This window comes from Schistocerca gregaria, chromosome 1 (assembly GCF_023897955.1).
Source record: "Schistocerca gregaria isolate iqSchGreg1 chromosome 1, iqSchGreg1.2, whole genome shotgun sequence".
Taxonomy (NCBI): domain Eukaryota; kingdom Metazoa; phylum Arthropoda; class Insecta; order Orthoptera; family Acrididae; genus Schistocerca; species Schistocerca gregaria.
This window is the reverse complement of record NC_064920.1, coordinates 657,233,204-657,258,720: the sequence shown is the minus strand read 5'-3', so window position 1 is coordinate 657,258,720 and position 25,517 is coordinate 657,233,204. Positions and strand designations below refer to the sequence as shown.

At 45.0% G+C, this 25,517-nt stretch overlaps 1 protein-coding gene across 1 annotated transcript; it reads right to left on the bottom strand.

The window, feature by feature from the left end:
* Positions 1-200: 200 nt before the first annotated feature.
* On the bottom strand, positions 201-24,491 carry LOC126361636 (NPC intracellular cholesterol transporter 2-like). The gene is made up of 4 exons (XM_050007805.1): positions 24,381-24,491; positions 14,064-14,171; positions 9,083-9,261; positions 201-427 (listed from the first exon to the last, which is right to left on the bottom strand). Exons 1-4 carry the CDS (start codon positions 24,457-24,459, stop codon positions 248-250), a joined length of 546 nt encoding a protein of 181 aa, XP_049863762.1. The 5' UTR covers positions 24,460-24,491; the 3' UTR covers positions 201-247.
* Positions 24,492-25,517: the final 1,026 nt, after the last annotated feature.

The following is a 25,517-nucleotide window of genomic DNA, read 5'->3' as shown; positions in this document are numbered from 1 at the left end:
CTTGAGTTGCGAATGACTGTTAGTTATTGGACGACCGTTATCGAAGCCTAGAAACTTCATTGTCAGGTGCCACTAAATAATTATGGGAAAATAAATCTGTGGGGGCCTACGTCAAACAAAGGCACGGGAGCGTAGGACTAACAACCGCGGCGACTGCCTCGACAGCACGACAGGGAACACTGGAAACACGAAAGAAGATGATCAGTGCAACTGTTTATTAGATCAGAAGCAGTTGGAATAACAGAGTTCAGTGGAGGCGGCGGTAAGGAATTCGGGGCAAGAGGCTAGGCATGGGACGGATGCGGCGCTGGTGCTGACGCAGGCGAGACTGCGGCGGGTTGCGGTCGGTCACCTCGCCGTCCACCAGGAAGCACGTCACCACCGCCTCCGACTCGTCCACCAGCGACAGCTGCACCGTCAAGTTCACCTGCAACACAGCCGTGCACGCCGGGCTAACCTCAACAAGCAAGCTACAGCCGTGCAGTGACGTCTTCGTTGTAATTAGATGGCGGGCGACGTGTGGTGAGTGGTGGGTGCACATTTGATGTGCGGTGGGTGCACAATAGACAGCGGAAGTGTTCACCACATGATTTCTATCATACTGTCATATACGTCGTTGTGGTACAGACAGAAAGTAAGTCTAATACCCTGCACAGAACATCAATACTGTTGTTCGTTTCTGTACCAGACCAGTTCAAAAGTAATAGCAGTGTGCATAGCTATAACACCAGGAGAAAGGATGATCTTCACTATGCAGGGTTAAATCTGACTTTGGCACAGAAGGGGGTAAATAATGCTGCCACAAAAGTCTTTGGTCACCTACCAAACAGCATCAAAAGCCTGACAGATAGTCAACCAACATTTAAAAATAAATTAAAAGAATTTCTAGATGACAACTCCTTCTACTCATTGGCTGAATTTTTAGACATAAATTAAGGGAGGGAAAAAAACTAACTTAAGCATTAGTGTCATGCAATATTTTGTGCAATGTAATATCTTGTACAGACATCTTTCATTAACCTGACGCGTTCCACATCATTACGAAGTGTCGTATTCATGATCTATAGAACAAGTATTAATCTAATCTAATCTAACCTAACCAGTATTTGAGGAGGACGTCGCTGCGTCCCTCTGACAAACATACCCTGGCGTTATGAGATACAACTACTACTACTACTACTACTACTGCTACTACTAGTATTTAATTTTGCGATTTAGATAGCAAGAATGGGAAGAGAGGGGAGTAGTAAGCTGAGGCGCTCAGGAAAAAGTGTGTACGTCTTTGGAACTGCCAAAATTGTGTTAAACGGACCACCAAGCAAACAAACTAGCCATTTTCATTTGAGTAAAGAAAGAAACTTGTATCATACGTAGTAGGCTTCCAGAGGTATTTGGCATCAGATATCTACACGTACGTCACGCTATTTCCATACATTACAGGCCGGTGTTTGTCGGCGCAGAGGCGTTCGTCATCAAGTGCAGACCAGCTGCCTTTGGTGACCAACCCGATGCGAGTTAACTCTCAAGCTCCTCCAACCATGGGAACACGATTGTGGGTTTACGAGCTACCTGCTAGAAGATACCATCGCTGCGATCGCACTAGTGCTTCTCTAAAGGGCGAGGTCGGTGGGGCAGGAGGATGGGTCGAGAGGGGGGGGGGGGGGGCGCTTGTGGCACAGCTAGTGGCACTCGGAGGTGGGAGTGGCTCGATACGGAAGACAGTGAGTCATCTCCGCTGTCGCGGTGACTGGAAACCTGTGGCGTCACTGGCAGGGACGTGACTGAGCTGCGGCGGCGGCCGCGTTCGCTGAGGTGGGCTACGCTTGGACGTGTGGACAGCTGAGCAAGTGATGCGGAAGCAACAACACGGGCCACGACACTTGCGGCTGACGACAAGTCGCGAGTCCGCGGACCAGTATTAGGCTGGTGGCCAAACTCGTCTCAAGTTTGAGTAGCAGGCCAAAGCTGTCGCTCTGACCGCAGTTGCAGCTGCGGGGTTAAGGCGTCGACAAGGTCAGTTCGTGTGCGGTCATGACTAGAAGCCTTCTTCGTGATGGTACATCTAGGAGCTGTCTACGGAGTATTACTAACAATAAGTGTTGAGTTAAGGAATTCTGCTACCTAGGCAGTAAAATAACCAATGACGGACGGAGCAAGGAGGACATCAAAAGCAGACTCGCTATGGCAAAAAAGGAATTTCTGGCCAAGAGAAGTCTACTAATATCAAATATCGGCCTTAATTTGAGGAAGAAATTTCTGAGGATCTACGTCTGGAGTACAGCATTGTATGGTAGTGAAACATGGACTGTGGGAAAACCGGAACAGAAGAGAATCGAAACATTTGAGATGTGGTGCTATAGACGAATGTTGAAAATTAGATGGACTGATAAGGTAAGGAATGAGGAGGTTCTACGCAGAATCGGAGAGGAAAGGAATATGTGGAAAATACTGATAAGGAGAAGGGACAGGATGATAGGACATCTGCTAAGACATGAGGGAATGACTTCCATGGTACTAGAGGGAGCTGTAGAGGGCAAAAACTGTAGAGGAAGACAGAGATTGGAATACATCCATCAAATAATTGAGGACGTAGGTTGTAAGTGCTACTCTGAGATGAAGAGGTTAGCACAGGAAAGGAATTCGTGGCGGGCCGCATCAAACCAGTCAGTAGACTGATGACTAAAAAAAAAAAAGAGAGAGAGAAAAAAGTGTTGAGTGTTGGCGCTGTTGGACACAAACAAACCGGTGGAGCAATTGCCATCTTTCCTCAGCCCAGAGGGAGATAGAGATGGAGTAAGACACTTCTGTATTTCAAGAGGAGCGCTACCTACGTGCTTTAGTAGCTGATGACTACATCTCTGTGCTTAAGTGATCCAGTAGAGTATACATTGCAGAGTGGCACTCTTTTGCCTATTTAGCAATAATACAGTTCGAGCTGCCCTTCTTTGAACTTTTTCGATGTCCTCCGTCTCATGCAGATCCCACACAGCGCAACAGTATTCCAGAATAGGACGGACAAACGTATTTTAGGCAGCCTCTTTCGTAGAACTGTTGCATTTTTTAAGTATTGTGCCAAAACATCACTTACGCTATAACATTATGTGTTTGGTCGTTACAGTTTAAGTTATTCACCACTGTAATCCCTAGGTGTTAAGCTGAATTAATAGCCTTCAAAATTGTGTGATTTATCGTATGACGAAATTTAGAAGATTTCTTTTATCACTCATATGGATGACGTCACACCTTTCATTATTAAGAATCAATTGCCACTTTTCGCACCACACAGATATCTTGTGATCATGTTTCAACTGGCTGTAATCACCTGATGACCTTACAAGACGTTCAATGACAGCATCAACTGCAAATAATCTAAGAGTGCTACTCAGATTGTCTCCTGAATCGCCCAAATCGTTTATATAGATGAGGAACAGCGGAGAGACTATACCACTTCCTTGGGGAACGCCAGATATTACACTTGTTTTACTCGGTGGCTCTCCATCGGTTACCTGTCTAATAGGAAATCACGAATCCAGTCGCACAACTGAGACAATACTCCGTGGACACACAACTGATTGGAAATCTCTTGTGTCAAAAGATTTCTGGAAATCTAAAAATAGGGAATCAATTTGACATCCCCTCTAGGCAGCACTCGTTACTTCGTGTGCATAAGCAGCTAAATATGTTTCACAAGAACGATACTTTCTGAATCCCTGTTGGCTATTTGTCAATAAAGAGTTTCCTTCTAGGTAATTCATAATGTTCGAACACAGTATACGTTCGAAAATCCTCCTGCAGATCGACGATAGTGTCACGAGTCTGTAACTCAGAGGATTACTCCTAACTCCGTTCTTGAGAACTGGTGAGACCTGCGCAACTTTTCGGTATTTAGGTCTATATCTTTTGACAAGCAAGCTGTTGTATATGTTTGCTAAGTATAGAGCTATTGTACCGGCATACTCTGAAACGAACATAACTGGTATACAATCTGGACTGGCCTTGCCTTTATGAAGCGATTTAAGCAGTTTCGCTATATCGAGGACATCTACATCTTCTCATTTTAGGAGATGTTCTTCATTCGAATTGTGGAATGTATACTTCGTCCCTTTGTGAGGAAATTTTAGAAAACCGTATTTGATAACTTCTGTTTAGTGGGGTTGTCATCAGTAACATTACGATTGCTATCGAGCAGTGAAGGTATTCATTGTGTCTTGCTGCTGGTGTACTTTACATACGACTAGAATCTCATTAGATTTTCTGCCAGATTTCGAGACAGTTTTTAGTGGAAAGTATTAAAAGCATCTTGCATTGAACCAGCGCTAAATTTCTAGCTTCAATAAAGAATGGCCAGTCTTGGAGATTTTGAGCACTTTTAAATTTGACGTGCTTTTTTCATTACTTCTCTTTTAATATGTACCTTATTATATCTTTACATCTCAAAAATGATATGTAAAATTACTTATATCATCCATAGGTCCACATCCACAGATTTTTTCTAGGAACCATGTCATAAACTTTTGCCAAGTCTACATAGACAATGTCTATCTCTCAACTGCACTTCTATGGATTGCTCCAACAGCTGTTTAAAATAAAGAGTTTGCCTGTGCAGACCCTGTTCTGTATAAACGAACTCCGATCTTCCCCATCTTGGTGACCAACATTCTGCCTTATTTTGTTGTATATACACTCCTGGAAATTGAAATAAGAACACCGTGAATTCATTGTCCCAGGAAGGGGAAACTTTATTGACACATTCCTGGGGTCAGATACATCACATGATCACACTGACAGAACCACAGGCACATAGACACAGGCAACAGAGCATGCACAATGTCGGCACTAGTACAGTGTATATCCACCTTTCGCAGCAATGCAGGCTGCTATTCTCCCATGGAGACGATCGTAGAGATGCTGGATGTAGTCCTGTGGAACGGCTTGCCATGCCATTTCCACCTGGCGCCTCAGTTGGACCAGCGTTCGTGCTGGACGTGCAGACCGCGTGAGACGACGCTTCATCCAGTCCCAAACATGCTCAATGGGGGACAGATCCGGAGATCTTGCTGACCACGGTAGTTGACTTACACCTTCTAGAGCACGTTGGGTGGCACGGGATACATGCGGACGTGCATTGTCCTGTTGGAACAGCAAGTTCCCTTGCCGGTCTAGGAATGGTAGAACGATGGGTTCGATGACGGTTTGGATGTACCGTGCACTATTCAGTGTCCCCTCGACGATCACCAGTGGTGTACGGCCAGTGTAGGGGATCGCTCCCCACACCATGATGCCGGGTGTTGGCCCTGTGTGCCTCGGTCGTATGCAGTCCTGATTGTGGCGCTCACCTGCACGGCGCCAAACACGCATACGACCATCATTGGCACCAAGGCAGAAGCGACTCTCATCGCTGAAGACGACACGTCTCCATTCGTCCCTCCATTCACGCCTGTCGCGACACCACTGGAGGCGGGTTGCACGATGTTGGGGCGTGAGCGGAAGACGGCGTAACGGTGTGCGGGACCGTAGCCCAGCTTCATGGAGACGGTTGCGAATGGTCCTCGCCGATACCCCAGGAGCAACAGTGTCCCTAATTTGCTGGGAAGTGGCGGTGCGGTCCCCTACGGCACTGCGTAGGATCCTACGGTCTTGGCGTGCATCCGTGCGTCGCTGCGGTCCGGTCCCAGGTCGAGGGGCACGTGCACCTTCCGCCGACCACTGGCGACAACATCGATGTACTGTGGAGACCTCACGCCCCAAGTGTTGAGCAATTCGGCGGTACGTCCATCCGGCCTCCCGCATGCCCACTATACGCCCTCGCTCAAAGTCCGTCAACTGCATGTACGGTTCACGTCCACGCTGTCGCGGCATGCTACCAGTGTTAAAGACTGCGATGGAGCTCCGTATGCCACGGCAAACTGGCTGACACTGACGGCGGCGGTGCACAAATGCTGCGCAGCTAGCGCCATTCGACGGCCAACACCGCGGTTCCTGGCGTGTCCGCTGTGCCGTGCGTGTGATCATTGCTTGTACAGCCCTCTCGCAGTGTCCGGAGCAAGTATGGTGGGTCTGACATACCGGTGTCAATGTGTTCTTTTTTCCATTTCCAGGAGTGTAATTTTGCCAAATAAGCGGGTCATTGTGCAGTTGACACTAATGCCTCTCTAATAATTAATGTATTTTCCAGTCTCCCCACTGCGTAACGAAACCATGTATGGTTTTACATTCTGATGGTATTTTAATCTACCGACAACAGTAGTTCATAAAGAGTATTATCATCTTCCTTAAATTGTGTTATCCAGTTGTCAATCATTTCACCTGCATATTTCCAGGGCCAGGTGATAGGTCGTTTTTCATTTTAGCTAATGCGATGTTCACCTAATTTATCGTAATGGTCATGTTACGAGCAGGTTCTTTAGTCTTACCTTTTTCCTCTTTTGTGAATTGGCGTCTATCTTCAATTATAAAATCAATATAATGCTCTTTAAATTCCTTTAAAAGAACGAAATTGTCCACTACTGTGTTTACCGGTGTTTTCTTCATACCTGTATTGCCCTTTACACTTCTGTAGTTTATGATCCACCCACCGAACGCTCAATCTGAATGCGTTTCTGTTTTTTCCTAATTTAATTATGTTCCTATACTTATGAATCGCTGACTGGTAATTTTCGCTGTGTTGAGGTCATTTAGTTGATAACCATTTTTATATGAGTGTATTCTTCGTTTCCCAAACCAGCTTCTTATGATCTACCACACCTACTCATTCTGACATCGAAGAAAAATTTTCTTAACCTACTTAAAATGAAATAGTTGCCAGAGAGAGAAAGAAATGTACAAAGATAAACTTTATTATCTGGGATATATTAGAAGTACATAACATCTATCCATTTACATAGCTTTTCCAAAACGCAGCCAGTTTGTTATTCATTTCTTCTTCAGGCATATATGGACGACGGCGTTTTACATGTGGTCAAACACAACACAGTCTGCATCCAAGCATATGGAATCGCAGTTCATAAATAAATGGACACAATATTTTAATAAATACACTTTCCATGTTATGTACGTATTGACGTACATGTTCACCTGCCTCCCTTTAACTCAACATGAATGATGTACAGAATTAAATCTTACTTTTTACATAGCTGGTTCCAAGGATATAAGGCCACAGGTACACGTGCTGTGTATATTTTGAGCAAGCAGTAAACTAAAGCGAGAGTTCAATAAAATCTGGGCAACGGTAGATAAAGATGGTTGTGATAGCTCGACAGCGAATTAATTGGTTTTCGAGTTGTCATGCCACAACTAATTTACTTGGCGCAGCTGAATAAAATAAAGACGCCATCACGGTTCATGCAAGAGTCTCACGGAAGCAGCCCAGAGTGATGCCGGCAAAGTGAAGTTACATCAGGAGCGGCCTGCTGATGCAACAAGCACGTCACCACTGCGTCGAGCACTCACCACATAGTGTCGGTCAGCAGAGGGACCAGATTCGCCTGAGCCATGACTCTGCTGTGGCTTACATGATGGAAAACGATGGCGTGGCAAAAAATGAGACCTGAAAAACGTATGAATACTCCTAATTTATAGACAGAAGTATGCAGTCCGGCAGCTACCAGCTTCGAGGGGAGGTCGAGAACGGTCTTCCATTCGACGTAAGTCGGCAAGTTGCCGCCACCATACGGTGTCGTTAATAGCTGCGTCTCTGCTGTTTGCACTGAGTCTAATGCAGCAGACTTCGAGCCCTCCAACTGGTGAGCCACCTGTAAGCTTACTTCAGCCGCTGCTGGCCTCATATCCTGATGGTCTACATTTCGAGCTCGGGCCACACAGCCGGTCAGCTGTCATCGCCTGTGTGGGCAAGCTCCTGGCTGTCCGCCTCCGTTTGTGTGGGCAGGCACTGAACCCTCCACCTCGCGTAGGACCCACGGCGTGATTCACGGAGCGCCGTGTACTGCACCGTGGGGCTGCCTCTAGTTTCTGTGGCTGCCGTCGTGGGCTGCCGCCTGCTGCTAGAGTCAGCGTCCTCGTCGAGTTGCTGCCGCCATCATTTCACCAGTCGAGAGACGCCTTAGGCGGTCAGTGACCAAAGCCGCTCGCTAACCACAGCACCTTCTCGTTGACTATCTGCAGTTTACGACGTAGGGCGCTGGATTCTCTGAGCATGGTCACGACTTTTGTACATTGCTGAGTGATAAATGATTGTTCTGACAATGCTGTTTTCATGACGAAACGTCGGCAACGGCCAGGCATCCACTCGCCATTCCACTATGCCCACGGTGGTTAGCTTCTGGCTTCGTGACTTCTGACAACCTAGTTCACCGAGAGAGGTGGTACAGTGGTTAGCACACTGGACTGGCATTCGGGAGGACGCCGGTTCAAACCCGTGTCCGGCCATCGTGATTTAGTTTTTCCCTAAATCGCCTAAGGCAAGTGTCTGAATGGTCCTCTGTAAGGGCACGACCGACTTCCTTCCCCACCCTTCTCTAATCCGATGGTACCGACGGCCTCGCTGTTTGGTCTCTTCCCCAAGTCAACCAAACAACAAGCCAGCTCCACCACCCATCGTAGAAGCCAATCACCCCCGGCCTTTGCAGAATTTCTGCGCAGTAAAATGGTGTTCGCGTTTGGATGGAGAGACATTGTGCACCTCGGATTTAATTGAAAATCTAATGCGACAATGCACAAGAGCTGGATATCTTCCTACTTGTATGGCTAAACACTTAGTGTATTAAACTGCGAGACCGGGAGGTGCAGCAGATTGTGGACAAATTGACAAAATGAGTGAAAGACTATTGGAAAGGCACACCAGGCTGTACGCGGTTGTTGGGCAAGTGCCACACCAACCGTGGTATATCCTTAACTGATTCCTTGTCTCCGTCTCAAAGATTCATACACGATCATATACAACAAACAGAAACCCTATGCGAAGTAGTTATGTTAAAAAGACGATATAGTGACAGGAATGGCTCCAGAGAAAAGAAATATAGTAATGACCAGAAATCCAAGACGGGTCAGCCGTCGTCTCTTTGAGCCAGCTACGAGCGCTGGAACTAGTGTAACACAACCATGTTGGTGTGGAAACAGTACGCACCTTGGGGTACATCTCGAGGATGTTGATGACGAGCGAGTAGACGGCGGTCTGTCCGGCCTCCAAGGGGCAGCTGCCGCTCACCAGCGACTGGCAGGCGTCCTGCTGCGGCAGCTGATAGTTCACCTCCACGCCGCCGACGTTCGCCAGCACGTCCGGCCGCAGCGAGGTGGTCGCCCGCTCTGCAACAGCCACGCGCCGCTAGACCCTTCCTGCCACCACTACGTTAGCTGTGATCAGGGTGAGAGGAGGCTTCGCCTGAACGTCACTGTTCTGCTCCGATACCTGATATCTTTATCTACAATCCCACGCCCTTCTTTATGGTATAGTGTACACACTCTCTTAGTGTCAGTAATCCGGTCACAATACAATCCCAACTTGCCAGCATATTTATTAGCAATACACATGAAAGATTTGACGCTCTGTTTGCCTCATGGACAAGATGAGGAAGTTTGCAAATGTTATATCCACTGTTGTGCAAAACCTAAGTACGTTAGTAACTTCCACATGATGTGTCACTACCGAGTAATATTGCTCGATGAAACTTGGATCATACATACAAAGAAACACTACAGTTTAGTACCGAAGGAAACTCAAAGAAATACGCAATAAGACGAACAGAAGTGACACTTCCATTCAAACACAACAATTACATGTAAGTCACCGCGATTTAATATGCTTGGGTGATCATCACGGATGGTAATCATGCTCTGTAACATCCTCCCATGCAGGCCACAGTGTTGATATGAAGTTATTGTGGTGCGGCGTTTCATTCCTCCACCAGCGTGATTGGCAACTGCTGGATAGTCCTCCATACATTACGACGTTCTGCAATTTGTCCACCCAATGCATCTCACAAGTGCTCGCTGGCATTTTAACCGGGGGAATGGGCAGGCAAGTCCATTTACCAAATATTCTCTCGCTCAGAGAGCTCCTGTACCTTCGTTTTTCCATGCAGTAGCGCATTCTCATTTCGGCCGAATAACTGTTGAAAAGATGCACATGGGAAAGGAGTACAGTGTCACAGTAAGTCTGACCACTGAGTGTCCTGTGTTCAAAGATGTTGACGTCCCTCAAATATTATGCCTCTCCACACCAGAACACTTCAACCATCAAAACGATCATGATCGATAATGTATAAGGGCGCATTACGTGTTGCTAGCTCTTGCCGCATGAGGCTACGTCCAACATTCTCGAAAATGATCATTTCGTGTAGTGGTACGTGTGAGTTTAATATCGGATGACAGTACTTCTAAGATGTGGTTTGGTTTTGCTTATTCTAGAATTCAGAACAACTGTGTAAGGTGAAATGACAAGTTTAATATCGCAATTTTTCTCACAATATTACAGCTTTTACACAGTTTTCAACTCGACATCATAAAAACAGCAATGGATAATGCATCTTGCCAACATCAAAAGTGAAATAATTTTATACAAAACAATGTAAAATATTAACTCTCTGAAAGAACGTTAATCCTAAGCACAATATGATGGAAGTTTAATTGGAAGTTTCTTTACATTAACCCTAAGGACAATAATATTGAATTTTAATTGGAAGTTTCTTTACAAAACTGCTCCTACACATATGTTATGATGTTGGTCAGCACTACGAAAATCGTCCATTTCCGGTTCAAAGTTAGGATGACAATCAAGTCTATGGTCGATGGTTAGTTATGTGACAAATTTGAGTGCAAGATTACCCAAGGCCACTCGAGTTTACAGTGGACGCAAGCTGGTGAACCAACAAAGTTTACCCCTCTGCATGCGGTGTATACCTTAAGCTGTGACGTACTGCTGACTGCAATGCCATTCTCTCCCACTTAAATTCCTATAAAACTAATCTGGCCTTCGCTGAACTTTCCAGCAGAAACTTTCCCCATGTTTCTCGATATGCGAGAAAGCATGTGTCGCATGGTTGGAGCAGCGTGCATATTGTAGTGCCTCTCAGTTCTCGCAAGAACAATTAACTAATTTGGCTTGTTCGTTTCTCCACAGTTGAAGCTAAACGTTGCTACGGCTAATTTCTAGCTGACGTGCAGCCGCTGTCAACGCAGTGTCCACACCAATTTCTTCTCTGCGTCGTACGTAGCTTTAAGCTCTCTGTTCTGCACTTGACGCCAGTTTAGAGAAGAGTCCCACGAAAATTTCTCTCTTGTCCTACTCATGGCAGAATTGCCACCCTCTACTTGTGTTCCTTTTTCACATCACGGATTTTTTCGACCAATAGGAGCATTCCTCTTATTTTGTAAAAACTCTCTTTACCAATCGCAATGTCCCTTCTATCAAACTGCGTCGAAAGTTCAGTATTTTTCTCCTTCCTAGTGCGATGCCGCCAATGAGACGCTTTGTTCCCATTCTAGATGCCTAACGTACATTGGCCTTTCCATGTGTCACACCCGCTGACCGAAATGCTTCACTGGCTTTTGTTTGTATCCCATTGGAATTCAGAAATGCAGCTTTCTAAAGCTTTTTTTTCTTTCCCTTTTGCAGAGGTGCAGCTACACACGTCCTCCAGCCTGAATCACTGGGCCTAGGGTCGCTGATATTCCTCCTGTCACCCCTTTAAGTGGTTTCTGTCGTAACTCCTGCAGCGTGTCTTCGCTATGCCGTTGTGGGGCTGGCTTTTCAAAACTAAAATGCAACTCACGTTCCCTGTTCCATCATCTGCTCAAAGACATGCATTGTATAGGAACAGTGTTTTAATTACCGTCGATTGGCTGTCATCCATTTTTGCATTACATACTGATAGACAAATGTTATCATAACTGCGAATTACGTTAAGTGTCATCTTAACCCTCTCGTTGCAATGTGTGAAGGTCTCATGTAAGGTGCATATCTGAGCATACTGATTCACTGGTCAATTTTACTGTCACATAGTGTTCGTTCTGCATCTGTGCCTCTTCAGGGGTGCATTAGGCCCTGACTTTGAACGCGGGACCGCATCAAACAGCGCAGGCAGAAGAGCTCTTGGTACGAGAGGATATTTGGAAAACTGACTTGCCTGCCCGTTCCCTCAGTTTAAATACTATCTACCACGTGCGTTGTGGAAACGCGCCGCAGCACGTCTACATGCACCAACGAGCACCAACTCATTGTCAACCACGCTGGTGGAGGAACGGACCGCCCTACTACAGGAACTCCTTGCCAACCTTGCGACCAGTATGGGAGCACGTTGCAGAACAGGCATTACCATCCATGCTGATCACACACCTCATTAAGAACAATCTCTCACCTTTTCTACTCGTAATGTCCAGGGAACCATCGTAAACTGCAGAGAGTTCAGTGTAATTACTGCTTTTAAATACAACTGTCATTTCAGTTCGACTCATTGCGTATTTGTTTCAGTTATCTTCCTTACTATACCATAGCACATTTTTGTATGCATGGTCCAAGTTTCATGGTTCAAAATGGCTCTGAGCACTATGGGACCTAACATCTTTGGTCATCAGTCCCCTAGAACTTAGAACTTCTTAAACCTAACTAACCTAAGGACATCACACACATCCATGCCCGAGGCAGGATTCGAACCTGCGACCGTAGCAGTCCCGCGCTTCCTGACTGAGCGCCTAGAACCGCTAGACCACCGTGGCCGGCCAAAGTTTCATGGAGCTTTGCTACTTGGCAGTGACGTATCATGAAGATCAGAGGCGATGTTACACGGTCGTGGCCTGCTGTCTCCTGGAAGAGATGGCGAAGGCTGACTAATCTTTTGATCGCTGTGTTTGTTATTTACCGAAGCCACCAAACAGTTAGTTATTATGATTATATATGACCGTGTGCTTAATGGATGAAAGGCTATCGGCTTTTCTTCTGTGGCTTCGGTGGTATTTCAACCGAATGCGGCTGTTCTGAGACTGAATAGTGGAATGATTCAAAGTTCGTCTATTATTAGGGACCACAAAGGTGGCGATGTACAAACTAATATGTATTTTCGGTAATAACAAACAAATTATGAGGCAGTTGCTACCTTCGACTTACACGTTTAATTATGGTTTGATTTTAGGTATATCGTCACACGCAGTGATGATGGTTAACATGCACAATAATCCTCACTGAAATCCATGGTTGTTGCTGGTCGACGCGGTTGACGGGAAACTCGTAATTCGGCACTTGTCACTTTCTGTTTCATATCACTCGCCAATCGGTACCGATGAGGGTCCACCCCATGACGATCAGGGGGACGGGCTCATTTGTCATACTCCATTGAATTCTATCGTTGACAACTCACTCGACCACCATTCTTGCCCGTCTCTCCAGCACTGCTCACTCGACACTCCAGTACTACTCCTCAATCGACACTAGTCTCATTGCTTCCTGCAGCGCTCGACAATCGATTCCTGTCTGTTATCGACCTGGGAGTCGGATAATAACATCTATGTTCGTGGGATCACGGATCCCTTACAATCAGTCCCCTACTATTTAAACCTAACTAACCTAAGGAGCCGGCCAGAGTGGCCGAGCGGTTCTAGGCGCTACAGTCTGGAACCACGCAACCGCTGCGGTCGCAGGTTCGAATCCCGCTTCGGGCATGGATGAGTGTGATGTCCTTAGGTTACTTAGGGGCTGATGACCTCAGATGTTAAGTCCCATAGTGCTCAGAGCCATTTGAACCTCATCAGACTACTCGCTGACTATTGAAAGCTACTAGTGCAAATATTATATCGCTGATACGTGTCCTTCGCCAAGCGTTTGTCTTTAGCGGAGCGAAAATTTTTAGCAATCAGCATTCATCCTTCAGATATGAGTCTTCGTACGAACAGTACGCAAAATTCGATTGCTCACATCATCGCATATAGTAAGTTACAAATATAAATATATATTGTGCTGCGGTATTGACTCAGGAACGATATGTTATGTAGCGAAGCAGATGTAACTTTCTAAAGTTTAATTAGTCTTTGAAAGTAGAATTGTTGTTTTGGAACTCGTTGGACTTGTATAAGTTCTTAGTTGGCATAAGGGCTGCTGCGCCTTTTATGTACTGTACCTGTGACGAAGGTGATGTTCCCCGACATGCTCTCTCCCCTGTAGAAGACGCAGGGCGGCACATCACAGTCCAGAATGTCTACCGACACTGGCGGCGTTCCCGTCTCACCTGCAGTAGGAATGGAAAGTGTTAGTATAGCGTCCTCCAAAATGCTAAACATCCCTCAGTACCAGAGAAAAAAACGAGATCAACTAATGAATGTTTTAGTTTGTGTTTTCAAGTGGCCATCAGGTGATGTTCTTTTGAATTATTCGTTTTGTCGTAATGGACTGTTTCGAGTCACACTCGGGCATTGGCTGTGCCAGTATACGAATGAAACTGGAGCACCGTCTCGAATGTGATAATAGGATGTTAGTTCACCGCAGATGTCAAAGCATGTTTTGCAGTGTACTCCCATACTGACCGAGGAATCCTTGCGGTAGGCCGTTCCATTCCTCCACCAGCGCAGTTGATAATCTATAGATGGTCGCTGGTTCATGAGGATCTTCTGCAAAACGTGTCCAGAATGCATTCCACTCGTGCTCAGTGGGATTTAAGACTTTGGAACGGACAGATCAGTCCATTCGCTGAATATCCTCTCGTTCCAAGAGCCCCTCCATCTGTACTGTCCGATGCGGTAGCGCATCCATAACAATGAAATCAAAGGTGAAAGGCCCCGGAAAAGACGCGAATGGGGTAGGAGTGCAGTGTCACAGTAACGCTGATGGGTAAGTGTACTGTGTCGAAGCATACTGTGTACGTCACTATGGCCGTGCAACCTTATGTCTCCCGACAACATAGTACCAGGACTCCAAACCGATCGTATTGGACAATGCTGGATGTAGCCTCATATGGAGAGAGGTTGGAGCACACAATGCACTCAGGAACAGACCCTTGTAGTTGAAACTAAGTAGCTGAAACTTAGTAAACATCGTTTTCCCCTGTATGAAGTATAAAACAAACACCTCTCTGCATAAAATGCAATGCCACGACTGATTGACAAACTGACTCATTATCGCCCAGCCCAAATTTGCAGTCTCAACTGAGGCAGTTCTGAAGCTAGAACTACGCAAATTGGTATTTGGTTTCTCAGTTAAAAACAAAATAAGTACGTGCCTCAACACTTTCGGGCAGTAAAGTAATTGGTGGAGGTTGTTTCGTAATAAATCGTTATTAAAGAGCTTTGAAAACTGATATTTGACTTTTCGGTTAGGAATAAAAAAATATGTGGTTCATTGTTATAGAAAATTCTTCGCCCTAATTGAGTGAAAAATAGGATTATAAGTTGTATGGCCTTATTTCATTATGAAATCATTTTCAATGCTAAATCTACGAAAATTTATAGTTGGCTTCTCTGTTAGAAATAAAAAAAAAACGTGGCTCACTGTTTTCGGAAAGTGGACCCCTATGGCGTAAAGTAGGGGATGAAAATTTTAAAGAAGATATTTCGTTATATTAAAAAATTTTAAAGCTAAATCTGTGAATATGTTATTTCATCTCTCGGTTAGGTATACAGAATTATGTGTTAGTTGATGAAAGCTTCTATAGAATTATCACCACAAGAATGCAAAAGGCATGTTCCAGTTAACAGAATCACTATTTTGTTTGGAAGTACAGTTGGAAAAGAACATGTGTCTATAGTCTTAATTAGCGTATAAAGCTTAGAAGGTTTTCCAGTTACTGAACAACATAAAAATTATATTAAAGAAACACAAAAAAATCTGTGCAGGTCAGAGCAGTCTACTCAGACGAAGCAGCTCGCACTAAGCTAATTGATGAAACTAAGTGCGTTTGTGTGTTTGTGTGTGTGTGTGTGTGTGTGTATGTGTGTGTGTGTGTGAGAGAGAGAGAGTGTGTGTCTGTGTGTGTGTGTGAGAGAGAGAGAGAGACAGAGAGAGAGAGAGAGGGGGGGGGAGGGAATGTAAAATTTAAGGATATTGCACAATTTTAGGTGTAGTTTTGCATGAAGCCGGTGTTTTGCAAACTAACCGTCGGCTCCGCGAGTGTTTCCTGGGTTGACAAGTTAACTTCTTTCCATGGCACGGCAGATCAAGTGCTGCAGGAAGCCCCCATGAAACTATGCAATCATCTTAGCGAACAATTGTGTACCTGAAGGAAACGTCTGGTATCCTACTAGATTTAACCGAACAGTAATCGCTAGCTTATGGAGAAAAAAGCCCGTTGCAATTAACTTAAAAAGGTTTCCCTTCCAACTACCAAATGGAATTCATAGATCTGGCTAGACATAGTTTATTGAATAAGACAAGAAGTAAAATTAATGACTCGACAGTGAAACAAGAATGAAATAATGTAGAATAATATAGAGTCGCCACAGTGGAAGTCGGTGGTCAATTAATATCCAAATGGCGGTCATTAAACAAATGGTACGACGTCCAACTGAGCACAAAACAAAAACAAACGGCAAAACTAACAACTGGGATGTTATGGAAAACGACATCTATTTTTAACATAAATAACTTCGCGACTATCTCCACCATTAATTAATAACATGAGTGATCATTTGACCCGTTAGCCTCACAAAAGGGAAATAGACTAAGAATGCTCGTGTTGTGCTTCTGAACACGCACACTGCATAGATACTAGAAATTACTGTGAATATAAACGTTCTGACATAAAGATCCCGCTCCAAACTATTCCAGAGCTGAGCGCCAATCTCTGGCACTGTAGCGCAGTCATACACCGTCGGACTGTGTGGCGGCCGGCTGCGCGCCTCTGAAACCCCGAGTATCGCATGCGCAGGACTGCCGTACAGCGGCGGTGCCTGCAGACGCCGCGCACCGTCGTGGAACAGGCCGTTCCGAAAGTAAATATTTCAGACTCATAAGGCAAATGGCCACGTCACTTGTCGTCCCGGAATCACACTGTTAATACTCCCCTTTCTGGCTTGCCATCTAAGCTTGTAGCAGCGCTCGCGTCCCTCCATCGCGACAAATTGTAAGGGAGCCCCGAAACGTTCTTCCAATTATAGCGAATTATAACGAACTTTTGCCCCCAACCAAAATGGTGACTGGATCACTCAATCAGCAACTTCTGCCCAAAGCAACGATTGTCTGGCCCGATTTCCACACTGCGGCGGTCGTTCGCCCTGCTCGTAACATTACTGCAGACAAAACGGAAAATTTTAAGTGTCTGAGTTCCCCAGGAAGACTCCGTGCCTGTTTCTCGAGGCTATGTTCTTTCGCCTAGCGAGTGGTGCCTCGTTGCATTCCAGCAAACGTTTATTTGCCCTCCGGCTCAGCTGTCTCTCACTCCACTTTTGCTCTGGCTAGCGGGGGCGGCCCTCCTCGCCCTCCGCACTTTCTCGGCTGCACTAGCGTGCGGACCGCACTCCGCCGAAACTGGGACCAAAGGTCCACTTCTGTTTCCGCTGTAAGCGGCTCAGCCGCGGTCCGGATGTGGCAGATTCTTCGTGTCTCGCCCAGAGGCCGCCTGCCGAAAGGATGTGTGTCAGAACCCATGACAAATTCCTTGTAAATAGGCTGAATGGCGCAATCAGCATCACCCGAGAATCGAGCTACAACCAAAATTCAGAAGCAATCTCTCATCGCATCCTTTGAGCTCTGGCAGCAAGATGTTAATACTGAGCCTGCAGGAAAAGACAGCAAGCTATCGTAACGTAGCATAATTGCCCAGCCCAAACCACTTAAGGATAGAAACTTGAAATTTGCAGAGTCGTTATTGACGCAGTTTTGAAGCTATAACTACGGAAGTCGGTATTTGGTTTCTCAGTCAGAAATGAAAAAAGATACGTGTTTCAGCAGTTCGGAAATTCAAATTCAATCAATAAGGCCGTAAAATGGAAGGTGAAATTATTTTGAGAACAAATTACTATTAACGAACTACAAAGCGTTTTAAAGCTACATGTATGAAAACTGGTGTTTGATTTCTTGGTTAGGCATAAAATAGTATCTGGTTCAGTGTCTTCATTTTTTGGAAATTCAACTTCCTGATGGAGTGAAATAGGGAATGAAACGTTGCATGGAATTATTTCATTATGAAATCATTTTCAAAGCTAATTCTATGAAAATTTGTATTTGGCTTCTCTGTAACATATAAAGCTGTGGTTATATGTGTCAGTGTTGATGGTGAGTCGCCTCTGAGATGTAAATCCTTAACTTCGCGCTCCTTTCTCACATTTGAGGGAAGCGGGCTCTATATCAGGCATAGAGTCTTACAATCTAACATATTACCGACATATTGTCGATTCGATTAGTAACCAACACAATGAGAGAAAATTGTTTCCCCAGTAGGATGAAGAGAAAATCCGGCACTTGGAGGTCGGCATGCGATTCCTCATCCAGATTCACGTCAAAAGTTAATATAGCAAATTCAGTCGGGTGCGTTTTGAAAACATGTTTGTAAACGAGGAGCTGGCAAGACTCACATCTTGTAGCTCATCGAAATGTGCAGAGGAACGTGTATCATCCCATGCTACCGCAGCAAATGTGGTAGTTCGATGAGTAGACGCCTGGAACACCAAAGGCACATCTGCCTTTTTTTTTTCGGAGGTCCGCTCCCTAGTTCTCGTCGCTTATAAGCGGAACATCATTTTGTCACATATCAACAGCCTGTCACATGACTGTGTGATCCATTAAATTGCATGCGTGTGTCTACTAACCGAGCATTGCACAACCATAACTAGTCCTGTCAACTACTTATAGGGCGGCTTCCTGATGGAGTACACAAACAATGAATACATCAATATGCTCTTGGGCTCTCTGCATCCGTTTTCATGTTTTCAAAACGCACCCGACTGAATTTGCTAGATTAACTTTTGTCGTGAATCTGGATGAGGAATCGCATGCTGACCTCCAGGTGCGGTATTTTCTCTTCACCCTACTGGGGAAACCAATTTGACGACTGCAAGCTGCTGGTGCTTCATCTCGTGCGTATGCTGCACGGTATTCTCAAGGTCGCAATTCCGAGAAGAATTTTTTTCGTCGTGTTCAGGAAATCGGTAATCTTCATCCCTAAGTAATGGACAGAGGTCGTCCAAGGACTTGTCGTACTCCACAAACGCGATTTTTAAATCGTACACCAATCACCTCGGCGAAGTATCCATGATATATTGCCAAGCCGTTCCGGGTGTCTCAAAGACTTATTGTTGAAGTGTTGTAGACGAAGACCGCCTTCGATGAGTATAGTTTTGTGAATGGTTTTTGTGCCATGTGGAAGATAACGTACTTGTTATAAATAACGTGATATGGACACGAATCTAGCTTTACTCGTGAAGGTATTTTCAACCTCCGCAACAGCCATTTTGGGTCGTTGGGAACACAACCCACCACTCACCCATGAGCGTGTCTTTCTGGCACGCTTTGGCATAAACCTGTGGGCGAGAATCGTGGGTGGAGTGCTTTTTGGTCCTGACCTACTGCCAGACAGGTTGAAAGCGCATCATTATCATACGTTTCTCTGAAATATGTTGCCTGACGCATCAGAAAACGTTCAACTTGGTGTTCGAAGCTATGGTTTCATCACGATGGTGCTTTAGAATGAATGTACGAAACTATATAAATGAAGCGTTTCCAGAGAAATGGATTGGCCTTTGAGGTCCATTGTTCTGTTCTCCATGTTCTCCGGATCTTAATCCACTAGATTTTTATTTGTGCAGAGACTTAAAGGAAAATTTTTATAGTACTCCATCCATAGATGTACACGACCTAACAGCTCGTGGTATGCAGTTGCGCCGCGTAGGGTCCAGCAAGGTATAATCCAGCGAGTAGCGAAGTGTTTGCCGTATGTAAGGTGATGCAGAATATCTTCCCTAAAGTGAACGCTGCTCGAACTCCTAAGTACCGGCTCTCTGAAGACAAGCGTGGATGTCAAACTTACAGGATAGAATTATGGTGCGTAGTATGATGTGCAATCTAGTGCAGCCTACGTATTGTGTTTCTTGTACCTCATTGGATGGAGACGATGCTGCTGTATCCAAAATTATTTTCTGTTGGCATTATTTGTTTCATGGACGAAACAAAGTGGTCGTTTACGTCTGTAAGAAATTCGTGTTATGTCTTAACGTTTAAATAAAGATGACAGACACAAAGAAATATACAAGATAGCGTATTACGAAGGTGTAAATTGGATATGGCTTTTATGCTTTAACTGAATATAGAACGGTTGGCGCGAACGCGATTCGAACATCGGCGTTCTCCACGGCATTTTCGCCTCACAGAGCTAACTGGACAGCTGCAGCAGAGTGCAGAGCTCTTGATGGGTGTTCTTCACCACGCTGCACGCAGATACAGCGTTGCCAGAGCCTCGTTTTTTAAATCATATTTCTATTAAACCTATCGGCGGGACTAGGTTCCGCTGGGTACACTTTTGTCTTAAATTTGCATAAAAACCTCTTGCCGACCGTCAAGTGGAGCACTTTTTCTTCACACAGTATGTGACACTCCTATTTGGGAAGTGAGTTTGGCGACTGCACGCCAAGGGAATGTAGGTATTTGGTTCAAAAATTGGTAGCCAGTAGGCAAAATAAAAGTGTGACAGCTTCAAGCAAATAATTTTTTCTTGCCCTCCCTCTACATTTGATCACCTGCTCAATCGCTGATAGCTAATATAGGTTCAGACACAGGTAATAAACACTTGTATTACTACGCTAATGACACAAGGTGAGCCCTGCCTAAGTGTTTTAGTCGAGACGTATGATCCATCTGCAAATCCCTCTTGCGGCGAATGGGTTTCTTCCTAATTCTTCTCTTGTCCGCTTTTCTAACACGTAGTTTATACTCATTAAGAGTGAATCTACAGTCGAAGTATTCGTCATTATGAGTGTCTTTGCACACTAAACAATATTACATTGGATGCAATGTTTTCTTCCGAAGACGGGCCGTGTACACCTAATGGCAACAGTTAATATGCTGTCTTATCATTAATTACAAGTTAAATGGCTGTATTGAACGGGAGATGGTACAGACGTTTGTGAATTTGCCACTATCTGAAGACTCCGAACGAATGAAGGGTGACTTCTGTACCGGCCGCGCGGGTTAGCTGTGCGGTCTTTTCTGCCTTGCCACGGTTCGCGCGGCTCCCCCCGTCGGAGGTTCGAGTCCTCCCTTGGACATGGGTGTGGGTGTTGTCCTTATCGTGAGTTAGTTGAAGTTAGATCAAGTAGTGTGTAAGATTAGGGATCGATGATTTCAGCAGTTTGGTCCCATAGAACTTACTACAAATTTCCAATTTGACTCCTGTCCCGGTTTGTGTGTGTGTCTCTCTAGGACCAAACCTCTGCACACATCAGTATTTAACTGCTCTTCTCTTCTATTTCTCCTGATGGGAGGAGTCTGGTGCTCAGACGGATGGAATCGTAGAAATAATTAATGCAATAACACTGAGTGACACAAATGATGAAGGTTTCTTTAATATAAGAAAATTTGCTAGTATCAAACATTTACGTAATGTTCCTGAAGATATACTTTTCGAACGTAGAATTTTATCGGAGACTATCGGAAACAAGCGAAAAATAACTATTTAAATAACGCCACTAAAAATATATATATAGACGTAAACTAACAAATGAAGAGTTGCCTATGTCTCATTGTGAGAAGCGCTGTGGAGAGAGAACTGCCGAAAGCACCAAAAGTGGCACCACGTCTTTTAAACATTTCGTGGAATTGAAAGTTCGGCTGGCAAAGTTCGCACCACACAGCAGGCCGAACAGCAATGACTGGAGAGACGTAGGAAGAAGTAAGAAACAAATGCAGGACAACTTCTGTCAGAATGAAAATTAAAACTCCACCCAGTAGTATGCTAAAGTGTTCTGATGTTCCTTCAGGAAACTTGGAGGTGTGAACTGAAAGAAGAAAGCTCAGAAGACGGCCGACTACCGCTTTGACTACTGATACTACCCTTATTATCGCTGATCACCCCTCCGACTACAGCCAACTAATTCTCTGACTGTTGACGACTCCATCTCAGACTAACACCAGCTACTTCTATGACACTTATACGCAGAATTTTCAGTCTGTATCGCACTTTCTTTCTTCTAATTACCTGCTTCGACCGCTTGATATCATCACACCAATAAGTTAATCAATCAATATAACGTATTACGTCAAATACACCCAGTATAAGTACATATACCCCGTACGACTAAGTACAATTTGACTTAATACGTTGTACTGATCTCTTAAAATTTTCGATGTGATTATGACAGGCTGCCGAAATGCGTAATTAGATGAAACAGTACGACCTAGCCCGAGAGTTTTGTGTGAAAATGCAACCATGGTCACAGACCTCTACAAAGGCGTCTTGGTTACACTATTCGCTTCTGTTTCAAATGGCGACTTATCTGACTACTGTTGACCACTTCTATTATTGCAGCTTAGTACTCGTTTGACTACATCTCACTATTATTCAGCTACAGGTGACTACCTCAGTGCATGATACTGCCTGCTTCTCTGACCGCTGATAACTACATCTCCACTTACTAATGACTGCATCTCTGACTACTACCACTGACTACTTCTCGGAGCTACTTCGACTGCTGGTAGTTACAGTGACTAGTACCGATTATTTCTTTGTCAACACTCGACTACTTCTCTATCTCCGAATACTTCTATGACTACTATCCACTACAGCTACTACTACTGGTACAAGAACAGACATTTCCCGCCACTGTAGGAAACTGCTTCGGCCTCCTATTCTGCAGATTGCGCAGTGGTCCAAGGTCCTTCCGTAATGAGTACTGTGATACTCTTTAAGTGTAGTCAGAAGCAGATAATTGCAACATCTGCTCTTTTTGTATCCACTCGCCTCATATCGGTGGCTTCGTCACGGCACTTCCAATAAGAAGACCACAATCACAGCAGAAGGTTCATCTCATCAATATGCTTTGCTCTACACTTTGCTGCTAAGATTCTCCCTGAAGCCACATGTTGCACTATCCGCAAGTACAAACAACTCGCAGCAGGATGTGATCATACAGCCAAGCAAAAATCTCTCAGATTATTAATCTCACTAGTGAGTATAATTGTTTCTATGTATTGCTAACACATAGAAAGAAGGATCCTTTATTGTATGACTATGTGGTAGCGGAACAAATACTGGTAGCAGTTACTTCTGTAAAATATCTGGGAGTATGCGTACGGAACGATTTGAAGTGGAATGATCATACAAAATTAATTGTTGCTAAGGCGGGTGCCAGTTGAGATTCATTGGGAGAGTCCTTAGAAAATGTAATCCATCAACAAAGGAGCTGGCTTACAAAACACTCGTTCGACCTATGCTTGAGTATTGCTCATCAGTGTGGGATCCGTACCAGGTCAGGTTGACAGAGAAGATTCAAAGAAGAGTGGCGCGTTTCGTGACAGCGTTATTTGGTAAGCGTGATGGCGTTACGGAGATGTTTAACAAACTCAAGTGGCAGACTCTGCAAGAGAGGTGCTCTGCATCGCGGTGTAGCTTGCTGTCCGGGTTTCGAGAGGGTGCGTTTCTGGATGGGATATCGAATATATTGCTTCCCCCTACTTATACCTCCCGAGGAGATCACGAATGTAAAATTAGAGAGATTCGAGCGCCCACGGAGGCTTTCAGACAGTCGTTCTTTCCGCGAACTATACGCGACTGGAACAGAAAAGGGAGGTAATGACAGTGGCACGTAAAGTGCCCTCCGCCACACACCGTTGGGTGGCTTGTGGAGTATAAATATAGATGTAGACGTAGATGTTCAAGTTATAATAATCAATTCCAAGTAAATTTACATCATGCTTTTAGCCTAAATCAAGCTTCCTCGTGTCTGAGAAGTAATTTCTTTTCCAGTACCTAAATTCAATACTTACTGCTTGTTTAGGAGTAACTACGTTTCTATTGGAACCCTATTTACTGATTAACTACACACTCCTCAGAATTGGACTGTGATATCATAAACACTGTAAATGCGGGAGCACTTTAACGTAAGACGAGTCATTGTCTTACAATCACCATTTTAATAGCGACAACAGAGATGATCCAGTTGATCGTGGTAAACGGAACTAGATAGCCGTGTAGTCCCTTGTACATTTTCTTAAACAGCGTGATCGACGTCGAAAATACATGCGTTCATCCCACAGAATACTGAATTATGCCCAGAATGAACAAGCAAATAACTTGTGCGACTAGAGGAAGCTGATTCTGCTTCACATATTGCAGTGTGAATCTTTGAGTTGCAGGCCCCTATCTTCAGTGTCTGTTACTTGATACAAGTGCCGGAAACTACTAACACCGTGTCAGTAGAAACAGTAAAATTAGCAACACTGCACTTGAGGTGACTTGGTGCTCGCAGCTGTGTACACAAAGGAGGGATGCACGTGTCCCGACGTCAGACATACTCACATGTTTGCACTGTGGTGGCCGATGCGACGCTCACCAGCAGAAGCAGGCGGAAGGCAGTCCAGGCAGCAGCGGCACGCATCTTGCTCTATTGCTCAACTTTGCTTTTGTCCACCCGTTTAAAGCTAAGACAAGTGGACCCTGTTATCAAGAAACGCACTGATAGAGCCGTCTGATAGAGCCGTCCTTTTCTGTCTTGCGCAATATTTGTCGTCAAATGAAAGTGCTCTTCACCTGCATATCTTCCTGAGGGATCAGGTGACACCTGGCTAGGGTGAAAGAACACTGTAAGAGGTTCTCTCTAGGGTGACAGCGGAAACCTCCACGATAATGAAGGCCGAGAGATTGGATTTCGATATGGTGGCAATGCGATCGGCGTCTCTTCACCAGAAGTGTGACCGTAAATTTAATTTCTGAAATTAACTCGTCCAGTCTTAACCACTTGTTTCCTTTTTATACACACAACCCTGTAATTCCAATTACACGGATCGGTCACATTAATGTGACCACATGTCAAAAGCTCGATTAACTACCTTTTGCGTCCGTCCCTGGTAGTTGAGTGATCAGCGCGACGGAATGTCACACCTAACGGCTCGGGTTCGATTCCCAGCTAGGTTGGAGATCCTCTCCGCTCAGAGACTGGGTGCTGTGTTGTCATCATCATTTCATCCCCATCGACACCCAAGTCGCCCAAGTACCGTCAACTCGAAAGACTTTCACCGGGCGAACGGTCTACCTGACGGGAGGCCCTAGCCACACGACATTATACCACCTTTTGTAAGAAGGTGTAGGAAGAAAGTCAGTGAGGTTCTGGAAGGCACGGACAGGGATGTAGAGTCTTGTTGACTCCAGCACCGTGGACAGTCGCGCTAGGTTTCTACGTTGAGGATCCATGGCGCGACCAGCCCGATAGAAGTGATCCCACAGATTCTTGATTGTTTTAAATCCGGAGAGTTTGGGTTCAAAATGGTTCAAATGGCTCTGAGGACTATGGGACATCTGAAGTCATCAGTCCCCTGGAACTTAGAACTACTTAAACCTAACTAATCTAAGGACATAGCACACATCCATGCCCGAGGCAGGATTCGAACCTGCGACCGTAGTGATCGCGCTGTTCCAGACTGAAGCGCCTAGAACTGC